Source organism: Lepidochelys kempii, chromosome 25, assembly GCF_965140265.1.
Source record: "Lepidochelys kempii isolate rLepKem1 chromosome 25, rLepKem1.hap2, whole genome shotgun sequence".
NCBI classification, from domain to species: Eukaryota; Metazoa; Chordata; order Testudines; family Cheloniidae; genus Lepidochelys; species Lepidochelys kempii.
The window spans coordinates 15528414-15542002 of record NC_133280.1 but is presented as its reverse complement, the minus strand read 5'-3'; the positions used below and the strand labels follow the sequence as shown (position 1 = coordinate 15542002).

The 13589-nt window shown below is 39.8% G+C and overlaps 1 protein-coding gene across 7 annotated transcripts in view; it reads left to right on the top strand.

Moving 5' to 3' along the window:
• Positions 1–13589, top strand: part of CRTC1 (CREB regulated transcription coactivator 1) — a 134653-nt gene that overhangs the window by 32965 nt on the left and 88099 nt on the right. For 6 of the 7 annotated variants that reach the window (XR_012156180.1, XR_012156184.1, XR_012156183.1 and 3 more), the window contains exons 2-6: positions 3176–3292; positions 6481–6618; positions 8132–8193; positions 9229–9323; positions 12183–12268. Coding sequence is in view for 1 of the 7 variants with exons in the window: in XM_073324069.1 (XP_073180170.1) it covers positions 3176–3292; positions 6481–6618; positions 8132–8193; positions 9229–9323; positions 12183–12268 (498 nt within the window). In the remaining 6 variants the exon portion in view is untranslated. Of the gene's footprint in view, positions 1–3175; positions 3293–6480; positions 6636–8131; positions 8194–9228; positions 9324–12182; positions 12269–13589 lie in introns of all 7 variants that reach the window. The other variant, XR_012156181.1, reaches the window with a different exon arrangement.

Here is a 13589-nt window from a genome sequence, read left to right as displayed (position 1 = left end):
AGCTTTATTTGCATTTAGATAGAATTAAACCATTCAGAGTCTCTTCTAGATTATTCATAGCCTATGCCTAGGCTGTACTATCTGACTGTTCTCAAATAGGTAAGCTTGATTCCCCTGACAAGTCAAAAGGTCACCCAGCTTGAGTTCATGCTGCATCTGTGGCTTCCTTTAGAAATGTCCCCATAGCCGAAATCTGTAGGGCTATCACCTGGGGTTCAATTCACATGTTCAAAAAACACTAAGCTATTGGGGAGGTATCCTGAGCAGATCTTTGCTTTGGCAGAGTGGTCCTTCAGTCATTATTTGGTTAAGACTCTGATTACCCATCTCCTCACACAGGGTTGCTGTACAAGTCTCAAGAATGGAATACATGTAGACAGTTGCTTGAAGAAGGAAAGACCATTATTTAACTTACAATAACTGGTGTATTTTGAGATGTGTTTTTATGTGTATTCCATGACCTGTTGGCCTTCCTTGCTATTTTGGAGTATCCATTATCATTTGAATTCTGGTTGGCTAAGGAGCTGAGGCAGTTGGCCCCAGACCATCCTTTTATACCTTCATGAGTGGGGAGCATGAGAACAGCTGGGGCATGGGCCAGTTGGCACTGCTGGCCAAAAGGTTCCAGTCTCTGATGAATGGGGCATGTGTGAACCCAAGATTGGACTATGTATAGATAACACATCTCAAACACTATTTATTGTAAGGTGAGTAACAGCCTCTTTTGTACGGAAGGTCCTATTGGGAATGAGAGTGGGTCTTTTAAAACATTTATGTTCTTTGTAGAAGGGCATTGAGACAGCTTTGCTCTATTACAGTGAAGTTGGTTGAGTGTTGACTTAACTGTGGGATAACCAGCAGCAGCCATTGCAGGGCAGAACTTTTAAAATGGAAGAGGCTGAGGTGAACAATAAATAAAAATACAAGACAAATGTAAATTTTTATAGTGGTGAAAACTAGTAAATAGTAGCAATAATAAGCAATTAATATTTAGTAATTTTTCTGCATGGAGCTCACTGAAGGTAGTGTTGGTAAGATCACAGATACATCAACGCCTTCTAACAAGCTCATTTTAAGACTGTTCTGGTATCAAAGGGGATGATCGAAGAATAAGGGAAGAAATCACTTTCACTGCTAAGTACAGCAAATAGGTTCTCAACTCTTCCATCCTCTGCAGATTGAGTTGCATTCCTAAGGAATGGGAAGCGCAGACCACTTGCTTCACAGTTGCTAAACAGCTAGCATAGTTTTTGTGCCTTTTTGACCATAAAATTTCTACAATTGAGATTAGATCTGTGAATTGTCTGATACATTTGTCAGATTAATTGCCTCAAACAAAACAGTTGAGAGATCTGGGTTAACTGGGTCTGTGGAAAACTGTTGGTTCTCATAGAGTGCTCACCGTTAAGGGACAAGTAGATTTGTTTTCTGATAAGATTTGGATTTTATCATATCAGTGTGCATGCTTATTATTGAGAGTGAATTCACTGTTTTGTGAAATTGAGCAACCTGAGAATGCTGTCTAGAGCCAGACATAATACAAGCAGGCCTGTGTCTTTTTCTCCCTCAGTTATGATTATTCTCTGGTGAATTTGCACATATTCAGAACTGTTCAGGACACCTGGTCACATTATTACAGTTTTATCCGAGTATCTCTTGATAGTAACCCTTTTCAACTTTTTAGGAGGAAACAAATTGCTTTCCTTCACATAAATGTCTTTGTTCAACCCCATAGTCTTTGTTGTAGGCGTTTAAAGGTAGGACCATAGGTCCCATTTTTCATTTCCAAAGAAAGGGAAAACAAACATGTGAACACTGAGCTTTGGGGATGCCAGATTTGTTGTGGCATTTCCAAACCTCATTCTCTGAAATCCTGGGATTCTGAGAGAATGGCTTAAGGATCCGTTTGAGAGTGAAAATGAAAGATCTGTTGATGTACATGCTACAGTGCTTCTAGTCCAAGGATCAAACATTCTTTAAACAACTGTTCATTGCCAACCTAGGAATGCCCGTCTTACTTTTCGGAAAGTAGAACAGCTAAGCTGTCACATTTAAATGATCTCAGCCTGCACTTGGTCAGTCTAGCAGAGGGATATGGTGGCACTGTGACATCAGATCTGACTTTGCTGTGCAAAAGCAGTACCGAAGTCAAGGAGAAATGCCTGAAAATGGAGTTAATAAACTGGTAAATATGATTTGGATGCAAGATTTTCTATCTTGAAAAGAAAGCCAGTCACTTAAAACTTTGTTAAAAGGCAGGTTCTGTTGATCAAAAGTGGTTAAGGACATACAGTTCTCTGGAAAGAGAAGGAATAACAGTGAAAATAAGATGACTTAATTTCATGTGCAAAGGTTTCTTTTTTTCCTTTATCTCTTTACAAAAACTATTATTGGTTAGATGAACACATAGAACATGCTGAAATGTTTTTCAGGTAGTGTGTTGTCATTTAACATTTGAACATGTTTCCTGCATTCTCTGAAACCGTACTGTTTGTGTCACATTGTTCACTCTCATACAAGTCTCTTATAATTCTTTTTGCGGATATAGACTAACACGGCTGCTACTCTGAAACCTGACATTCTGGACATAAGAGCTATCTGCAGCTTGTCTAAAGAGCCTTTTCCAGTGTTAAGAAACTGGCGCCCTGACAATAAGAGGATTTCCTACGCAGTATAAAATTACAATTTAGGCTGAGTAATTCTGTTCAAGGACAAATGCCGAAAACTTTGCAAGTTTTGTTAAACAAATACATATATTTTAAATGAGAATGATTTTGTTACATATATATCTGAGCTCTTTGAACTTGTATCTAATTTTGGCATTAGCGTGGTCAAACATCAGATTAATGTAAGTTTTTAAATTCTAGCTCTTTAGTAGGTGAGATAAATACCTTATGGTTTCACATAATTTATTGATATAAACTTGCATGTGGTCACTGTGATTACAAAGCTGACTTTCTATCATTTGTCAAGCAGAATTGGCAAACTGTCATCTTCAATCTTACTCTTCATAGTTAAACTTATTCATGAGCTGGTGTCAGTTTTCCTTTCACACTGTTTGGAATGGAAGCTGTTCTCAGTGATGTCTGAAATTAAGCACAATTGAATGAAATGAATGTTGTTTTTTAAAGTATCTCTCCAAGTTGCAATCATCCTTTTTTTCTTATTTCTTTAGTTACAATTACAGAAAACACAGTATTTGCAGTTGGGACAGAGTCGTGGCCAGTACTATGGAGGGTCACTGCCAAATGTGAATCAGATTGGGAACAGTGCCATGGACTTGCCTTTCCAGGTGAGCTTCAGCTGCTGTTTATACATTTTAAATCAGAGCTGTGACTTTCTTCAACTGGAGACTGTACAATAAAGGCTGATAACAGGCCCAGAGCACAGAATCGTAACCTCTGCAGATCAGCGTAACTGTATTAAGATTTGTCAGTCCTAAAGAATGTAATTTTAAAGTAGAAAAAGCGCATAGTGCTTTGTGGAAAAATATATGTTACCAAGAAGTTGATTGATACAGTTCTGCTGCGCTCTGGTTGTGGACATCTTTCACAGTTGGTGCTACATAAGTGCATGCTGCCAAACAGTAACTTTGCTTTATTAATGATTATAGTGCCCATGTGCATCTGCATGGTACTGTTCAGAGGCAAGGGCCTTCGTTTTCAGTTTTTATTTGTTTAAAATTTCCTGGCAATTTATTGGTGCTTATTACAAAAATTAAAAAAACTGTAAAAAACAGTTCAAAAAATTGACTTCACAGTTTCTTGGGTAAATATTGGGGGGGTAGGAGGAAAGGAAAAAAGCAACAAATAAAGACAAGTAAGTGTATTGAAAGTATAAGCAGTTTAATGCTGTGGTTTATTTCATGGACTGTACATCAACAGTACATACACACACACATGCATGCGCATGCATATATCTGCCACAACATGGCCTTACTTTAAAAGACAGCCTTGCCTCTAGACATAAACTAAAGCACATCTACTTAATGTACTGGGGGGAGGGAGAGCTCAGTGGTTTGAGCATTGGCCTGCTAAATCTAGGGTTGTGAGATCAATCTTGGAGAGGGCCATTTAGGAATCTGGGGCAAAAGTTGGGGGTTGGCCCTACTTTGAGCAGGGGGTTGGACTAGATGACCTCCTGAGGTCCCTTCCCACCCTGATATTCTATGATTTTGTGATTCTATTAGATTTTCTTAACATGAGTGTTTTTACATACTTGAGTGGTCCATAATTTGGTCAAAATTGGTAAAAACCATGTAATAGCTTTTGTAAAAGTTTTTAGTAAAAAAACAAAAACAAAGGGCCTTATTCACAGTGTGACCAGTATTGGACTTATGATGGGACCCGTTCCCAAAGGGGTGACAGTCTAAAGGCGCAAGTGGAAACGCACTGGACAAAATAATTCCAGCCACAGAATAAGATGGGGGTGGGAGGTGAGTCTATTACAGGGTGAATATTTTGTGGAATTGGGTGCATATTCTTGGCACCTTTTTTGGGGGGGTAAAATGCTTTAATCAAATGTCCTGTGGCTAAACGTTAGCTTCAGAGTAGGCTCCATTCTTCAATATGGCTATTACTGAGGTTTTGTTATACTCTGGCTAATTTTTGAAATGACTCCTTTATCTAGATTAGTTTCTCATGATGCCTGAAACTGGTGGCTTGTTTCATTTCATTATTTGTGGTTTATATACTAAATCTGCTTAGCTTGCTCCTGTATTAAAAGACATTGTCAGAACAATCCTAGTTATGCATTTTTTTGCCCATGTTACTGATTAATATCCCATATTACTAAAATGGAAAACTTTTAAAATCTCATTTAATTTTCTCTGTTTAGGTTGCTTGTGTTCTGTGTATTTAAAAGTTTTACATAATGTCAGTTGCTACAGTTTCTAAGTGCTCTGCTCCTGTCTTTCCTAGACTAGGGTTATAATTTCCCAACTCCAAGGAACAAAAACTCTTCCATCCTCCCCAGAACCAATCCTCTGCCCTCTTTTCACCCCTCGAGCTCAAGCTCTGCAGAATTCCTTCCCAGGGTCTTCTCCATGCAGGCCCAGCTAAATTCCCTCTAAGCCGCTCAGCTGCTTATTAAGCCCCGCGCAGGGGCTCAGTGCTGTGGTGGGGAGGGGCACCCCTCCCCGCCAGCTCCACCACAGACCTGCCCCGGACTTGCCATGGCCAGCCGGGGAGAGGAGCCTCTCCCTCGGCCTAGCCCAGCCCCACTAGAGCTGCCAGGGCTGGGGGAGAGGCGCCTCTCCCCTGGCCCCGAGCTGCTGCCGCAAGAGAGGGCTGGAGGGGAGTCCTCTCTCCCCACCACAGCCCCGGGGCAGCCTGCACTCCTCTCATCCCCGGTGGTGTAATGGCAAGATGGCTCTGTGGTTTGGCAGACGGACAATACGCTGTATTTGCAGGACCTGAATGAAGGAGCAAATTTAGGATTTTCCAAACAGATGGCGCAAAGGGATTCAGCAAAGCTGTTACGGTTGGCAAGGAGTTGAGAAGTGCCCAGTTTTTCCCACGTGGTTCACGGACAGCCCTTGATGTACGAGTGGAGGCTGAGCATTCTGTTCTCCCACTTATGCAGCTTTGTACTGTGATAATGTAGAGGATTTCGAGTGAGATTGCTTGGAAGTCTTGTCTGCAGCAGCTTTGGGTTCTGGGAAACCTGTTGCCAAATAGTAAAAGTTCTAGTGGCATATACATTGTTCTAATGCATAAGATCCATAGAGTGGAGTTGACCGGACTAGTTGTCTTCCCAATCTAAATGAAACTTTTAGAAAGTAAATTCAATTTTAAAATGTTTGTTGCTTTAATCATCTTTGTTAGCAACATGAGAAGGAAATTTCTTGTTTTGATATTTTTATTTTGTCAGTGTCTCTTAATATAATTATGATGCTGATGAGAGGGGGTGAAAAAAATGCCTTGAGAGAGACATTTCCTACAGAGCATCAAGTGAATGTTAGGAATCTGAAATTAGAATTCAGTGTACTCGATGAATCCCCTTCCTGCATCTTTTGCCTTCATGGTTAAGTTTAAGCTCCATTTGTCAGCATGTTCCTTCTGGATGCATGCTGCATGATACACCAGGAGTAACTTATGCACTAGTTAGCAGTAGGTTCATAGATTACTCTACTCATTTCTATCATTCCTGGTGTTTCAAAGATGGGGTAGGACTTAAAGGCTGGAAAAATAGTGCAAATTTAGGAAATCTGTTGCCGTCTGCCTCCCCCTATTACTAAACTCTCTTTTGGGAGATAGTTTCCAGTGCTTCTCCATTCCAGATATAGTGTGATCTGTCTAGTATATGAAAATTACATTTAAGGAAAAAGTTACATTGTCCAAATGATGATTGGCTGGTGTACCCGTAGCTGTTAGGTTTATTTTTAGTGCATACAGAATCAGGCCTAGCTGTGGATATATTGATTCTGTCCGGGTGGTTTCTGCATGTATTTTTTTGTTGATAACTTTTTATCTCCCTTAGACTCCTTTTCAGTCATCTGGACTGGATACAAGTAGGACAACTCGGCATCATGGTCTGGTGGACAGAGTGTATCGTGACAGAAACCGCCTTGGGTCTCCACACCGGCGTCCGCTGTCTGTGGATAAACACGGAAGGCAGATATCCTTTGATTTATGGTGTGGCATTAAAATGTTGCCTTTGTCAGCACTGTTCGTATTTAAAGTTTGTTTTACAAATTGTTTTAAATAAACGAATCGATAAACCCCAAGCATTGTAGAGCGCGAGTGTGGATTATAATGGGGGACTCCTGAGTTCCATTCTGGTTTTGCCACTGATTCATTTTGTGACTTTGGGCATAAGAACATGCCGACTCAGATTAGAAATCCACCCAGTCTCACATCCTGTCTCTGACAGTGAATCGTGTCAAAGGAAGGTGCAAAAAACCCCATAATGGACCAACTGTCTTGCTTGCAGGGGACGTTTCTTCTGAACTCTGGACAGTTAATATCTCCTGTTCTGAAGCATTATCCAGTGTAATGTAACTGGATAGTCTCCTTATTGCTATATGGAAGTCTGATCTTTCACAAATCCTAATACTTTGCTTCTCTATATCTCAGATTCCCCAGCTGTAAAGAGGGGACAATAATACATACTTAGTTCCCAGAGCTGTTGAGAGGCTTAGGTAGTGCCTTGAGATCCTTTTGTGAAAAATACAACAGAAGTACAAAATGGCAGTGTTGGTGGGTCTGACTCCTCTTTCAAAACTGAGCAGAACCAGGACTGAATTTTTTGCAGGTGATTTCTTTCCATTTCTATTACAAGCTGACTCATATGAGTTCAGCATCTGCCAAGCACTATTTCTTGGTGACTTTCATAAAACAGAATTAGTTTATTGTTGTTGACTAGCTTTAAAAGTGCCAGTGTGAGAGTGGTTATTGGAAATGAGGGTGATCCTCCTGTTACTCAAAAGTGACAACTGCTGGCCAGCTGAGTGGCATTATGTGATCTCTCTCTTTAGAGGAAAGTTGTGATACAACCTATATACACGGAGGGAGCAGTATTAGTGTGTGTATGATGGGAGGAGAGATGTGTAGTTGGAATAAACTGTATCTGAAGCTATAGGTTGAATTGCGTGCTCCTAGCAAGGCGCCATATTTCATGACCCACCCCGACTTGTCTGAGACGACTTCAGCCTGTGTGTGTGTGTGTGTGTGTGTGTGTTGGTGGGTAGCAGGGAGAGGGGATCATTTTGACAATAGTGTGTGTGGCTAGGGAAAATGTAGGATTATACGGGGGGAGGTCAAGAAAAACGTGTGAGAAGAAGGTGGAGAGTGATTACCCCTTCATTTGACTGTTGAGAATGACTCCCTGTATACCACTCCACCCCAGTAGGTATAAGCATTTTTTGTTTATGTATTGTCAGGCTTGAATTTTTAAGTAGGAACACCCTTTCCTACAGCACCTACAAAGCCACCATTAACATGCATATTTTGTTTGAAATGTCATGCCAAAATCAGCATTTCCTCCACAAAGAAATGCTCTTTGCTTTTCTCACTAGAGTGTATTGGCTCTGACAAAGTAACTTAAATTATTCCTTGTTCAAAGCTTTCAAATGGGCCTGTTATTTAAACAAGAGGCTCCTGGTTTTCTCCCCCTTAACTAATTGAATCACGTGGACAGTTGTCCATATGGCACTGTGTATCTGTCGCCTCCATCGGATACAAGCTGGAGAAGGTTAGTGGCATAATTCCATGTGCATTGGTATTTGGTCCAAAGACTTAGATCCTGTGACAACCCTTAGAAGTGCAAGAAACATTTGTTTTTCCCTGTGGCAGCTTACAGTACTTAGGGTAATCTGGATTGCCATGTGTGGTTTTTTTTTTTTTTTTAACTGAATCTAGAACTTAATGTTTTTTCAACTCTGTATGGATTCTTTTAAGAGATTGTTTTTTAAACTTAAAGTATGCCAGTGCATAATTAGATTTTGAGATATAAAGTTTCCCAGGTTTACGTCTGTAGAGGGGTAAGATGCTCAGAATTACTGAGTTAGAAAATCATAGGTTTTTACCACTACATTAGAAGTGGGGCTGATCTTTCTTCACAAGCAATCAGTGAGCAAAGAATGTGTAGTCATTTGTCCCCACCGTCATGCCCCTTGCACCACAGTTGGGAACAAGGAGTGCCTATGTGGTATGCTGTGCTTACCAGTTTGAGGACACATCATCATGCAAGAGTGGCAGAGTAGAGGACTGGGATCCTGGGACTCCCACAGTTTAATTCTGGCTCTATAACAGGCTACTTTTATGTTCCTTGGCAAGTCAGTTTCCCTTTCTGTAAAATGTGGGTGATATCTTCCTCGCAGAGATGCTGTGACGCTTAAGCAATGTTTATAAATTGCTCTCAACTCCAAAAGTGCTGCTGCTTACTCTGAGACCATACGCTGCCCCAGTGGTACCAGCGAGAGCACACCCCAGATAGTTTTCTATCTGTAGCGGTTCGTTTGTTCGTCTTTGATGTTCCTCCTAAACTCCGTTGTTTTGTTGAAACAGTTACTCTATAAACGTGTAATAAATTCAGTTCTGTAAAGTTATCTGATCGTTTCATCAAGAAATCTTGCCCAGCATAATCCCAGTGTAATATTTTACAATTACAAAGTGGTATTTCAGGTTTATTTTAATTTGCTGAATTTCCCATGTGACTAAGGGGATTGTTATCCTCATAAGCATCCTTAGTTTAAAAAGCTAACAGGTTTCTTTGCTTTCTTGCCAGGACCAATTCAGATTCTGCCTTGCATCAAAGTACAATGACCCCAGCTCAACAAGAGTCCTTTTCAGGAGGGTCACAAGACATGCAGCAAAAAAGAGGTAAACTCTGTGGGGGAGAAGGGTGGGAAATGGAAAATCCATTTCAGAACTTGATATCATTAAAAAATTGTTTTTCCCGTATAAGTGGGACTGCAGGAATTATCAAAATGTGGTTGGTGCCGGAGAAAAGTGCCTCAATGACAGTTCTGGAGACTGAAATCCAAAAGAAGTAGAGCATTATCAGCGATAGAGCAGGCTTCTCATACTCTATCCTGGCATTTTACTTCAGCCTTGTTTGGCATGGCCCATCTTCAAGAGTGAGAAGGTAGTTTAGATTTCCTGGACCAGCCAGTCCATGATTTGTATGCTGGCACTACTTTCGGGGCTTCCAACTAGCTCCAGTTTGTAGTGATGGTTTGCATTATGGACATGTTTTAGAACTGGGACTGAGATCCCTATGTTGTTTAACATTGAGCAATCATTTGGTGGCAACAAGTTTTTGGGTACCAGAGGTCACAGTGAGAGCTCTTTTCACAAAGAGAATGTATTCCAGACGATTTTAACCAAGATTTAATACCCCGTGGTATCAGTAGTACTGGTAACTGTTGGGGAAAATTGCTGTAATTGACAAGGTTTATTTTGGGCATTTCATTTAGTTTGTTACTTGTTGATTGATGAATTCTGGCTTGTGACAAACATTCCAAGTTGGCAGTCTCATAAAATATTAAAGCAAGTGGCAAACAAAATCAAATTCTTTAAATTAATTCTGGCTTCAGAATCTTAGGACTGCTACATTTCCTTTCCAGTAAATTAATCCAACAGATTTCAAGGGCTTTCCTCCAGTGACCAACCTTACCTCAAAATATAAAACTTCCAGTGTTCAGATTGAAAAACACATGACTGTTAACACTTATTGTTCAATGTGCAAGCTCTTAACTCTAAATATTACCTAGGTTCAGATAGTCTGATTCTCCCCTTGGGCAGGTGTTGGGGATCATGACAATAGTAAAACTACCTGGGCCTTTTGTTAAATATTTAGGGGTGGCTTTGGTAACTTTCGCTTTCCATTTTTTAAATTAGCCATTGTAAGCAACTTTTTCAAAATTTGTCAAATAGCTATGTTGGAAACCTGATTCAAATATGGCACCATAGAGGGATCTTCTCCAGTTCTTATGGGTAGCAAATAATCAATGTCTTATACCTCAGTACCAATGTTTAGAAATATAGGTTGGTGTTTTTAATGTCACTACTGACAGGTAGCAATAACCATTAAACACCACTACTGATTTTTGGTGCCCTCTACTGGTTTTTGCTTCTATTACCAGTTCCAAAATATATTGGAGGCCCTTTAATCTATGCAATGAGATTTACAGATGCATCTAAAATGACTTTGTTTTAGTCCTTGAAGAAATAGACAGTAATACTGATATATAACAGTCAAGTACACACATTCTCCATTGTAACTTCTATTATGTACTCTTTACACCACGATATAAATGACCTTTTACAAAGTACTACAAATTTATACAGTGCTTTTCAAACGTAGGCTCTGGTCCTGCAATCAGATGCATGCACGTGGGCCTTTGTGCCTGCATGGAACCCAAATGGGTTGTAAAGTCTGCATGTATGCATTTATTGGATTGGGGCCATAATGTAATATGTCATAGCCTAGAAAGGTTTCTGCAGATGGAAATCTGCTTTGTATGGATGTTCTGTCTATGTCACTATGCAGTCTTGCTGCTTGCATGATGAAATTGTTTCCAACTTTGAACCCATAAACGTCCTGGACCACAGAAATAGTACAAATTCAGTTTCTCCTATCCCAGTGGAAATGTCTAGTTTTTGCCCCATTGGGCAACATTGGTAACTCACTAGAAGCATTTAAGTCTTGCATATCACGGACTTAAAATAGAGCAGATAAAAAAATGGGACCACCTCAAAGGGGAAACTACAGGTCCCAGCATGCAGTTCCATCTAGATTTGAGCAGTCTAAATCAGATTTGGAGTAAAATTTTCAAAGGTATATAAGGGTATGTCTTCATTGCAGAGTTAACCTGGGCTCTTACTTGGGTCTTGCCCCTAACACCCCTCTCCCCTCCACATACAACAACTCGCTCGCCCAGGTTTGATGCTTTTAAACTCTTGGCTAGCTGGCCCAACTGGGGTTATAGAGCCTGGGTACAGCTTTCACTCAGGCTGGTAACCTGCCCTCTGTACAGTAAGGACAAGAGCTAAATCATTTGAGTGCTGATAGTCTTCTAGTACCTTCCCAAAGGTCCTCCTATGTGTCAAGAAGGTCACACAAGCTCTTTCTCAATTAATTGAGAAAGAATCACGGGAAGAAAAAACCCACTATGTGGCCACAGCTGGGGAAGGTCAGCTGACTCAAGGTCTTGGGGCTCCACCTGCAAGATTGGAGGGTCGCCAAGCTCGGGCCCCAGCCTGTTGCCTGAATGTCTACACAGCAATTTTTCAGACCTGCAGCCTGAGCCCTACGAGCCAGAGTCCACTGATCCAGGCCAGGCATGAGTTTTTTTATCCCTGTGTAAACATAGCCATAGAGTGGTTCAGCTTACTGTAGCACTGAGAGCCATGGGATATGCCCCCAGAAGTCCAAATGATACACACACATATCATTTAGGCTAAGTCATTTACATGCTTTTGAAAGTTTTTTGTGCTAGATGGAAAAACAAATAGCTTTTTAGAAAGCTGATGAACTACACTTGGGGTGAAATACATTTTTTTAGTGATCTGGATATAGTTTTATTCTGAAATATACATCTTATTTATTAGTTGAGAATAGGAATTATTTATGGTAAAAAATTACCACATTTTTTCCTGACTGAAATATATGATTGTTTCTGCAGGATGTAGCAGATTTATAATAGGATGTGCTTTTATTTTTATTCTGTTTTCTAGTCTTATTATTGACTGTCCCTGGAATGGAGGAAAGCACATCTGAAACAGACAAAGCCCTTTCTAAACAAGCATGGGACACTAAAAAGGTAGAAATGCCAAATCTTTGTAAGGTTCAGATGTTCTAGTCCAGACAATGTATTTTGTAAATATATTTAGGTAAACATTTTGAATAATGTTGAATTGAAATGAACTTTGCTTGGTCAGACTTGAGTTGAGGTTCTATATTTTGCAACAAACAACCTAAAGTGAGATCAGGGAGCAGTATAGCTATCTCTCTGTGCCTATTGTTGTCAACTATCTCGGCGGAAACTGTATTCTAAACTTGAGTCTTGGAAGACTGTTAAAGCAGAAAATGAAAAGGAGTACTTGTGGCTTTTTCTTTTTGCGAATACAGACTAACACGGCTGTTCCTCTGAAAGCAGAAAATGATTTTCAGCTGTCTTGCTTTAAAATTTATCTGTAAATGTTAAGTTTGCATGTAAAAACTCCATTAATAGGTTGGTCCCTTATGCAATTGCTTTTTTAAAAAAGTACCCAAGCATTTGTTTCACTTACTAAGGTTTGTCAGGAATTGACAGATTCCAGGAAATTTTAAAGTGAAGTCTGATATGTCATCCTTAGCTTGCGCTATTGCATTAACAGTGCACCAGTAAGAACAACATGAATGAAATACAGAATTAAAACATTCTTCCATCATCTTTTCAAATGCAGAAAGCTACTTTAATGAAATAAAATGCACTCTTTCCCTACTTGTATCTCTGCTTTTATTTCTACCACTCACCATCCTGCCTCTTTTTTCTCTCCTCCTTTTCTTTTTTTCTGTGAATTTGTCTAACTGGCATTTCTCAAGGCAACTTCCGCACCAAAACAATGATCAGATTTTTGTTGTTTGTAAAACAAATGGTAAATATTCAGGATTTTAGTTATTTTGCTCCTATAGAGCTGCTATTGTCTCCATGCTTTCCCCCATCAGCCTGGTTACTAGATAGATAGAAGTAGCAAAGGTAGCATTTGCTTTTGAGATCTGAATATTTTTTTAATGCTTAAATAAGTCTGGATGTTTAAGCAGGTCTGAATTATTGAATATTAATAAACTTATTTAGAAAAAATATATTAAAGAATCAATAGGGAAAGGATGTTTGGTTCATGAAGTTCTTCAAAACCAAGGCTGAATTAATGATTTTCTTGAGCTGTTCTTTGTGTTAAAGTATTTTCAAAGTCTAATTGTGGCTTCTCAGCATGGCAGCTTTCTCTTTTCTTCTCTCTTTGCTACGGTCTCCCTGCTTACCTTGGGAATTATGTGTTTTAACAGTCAGTCCCTAGCAAATATAACCTTTCTAAAAAGGGTATGCATATTTTATAAAAAGCCATGCATTGGTTAATCAAGTGATCGTTCCCTGTATTACA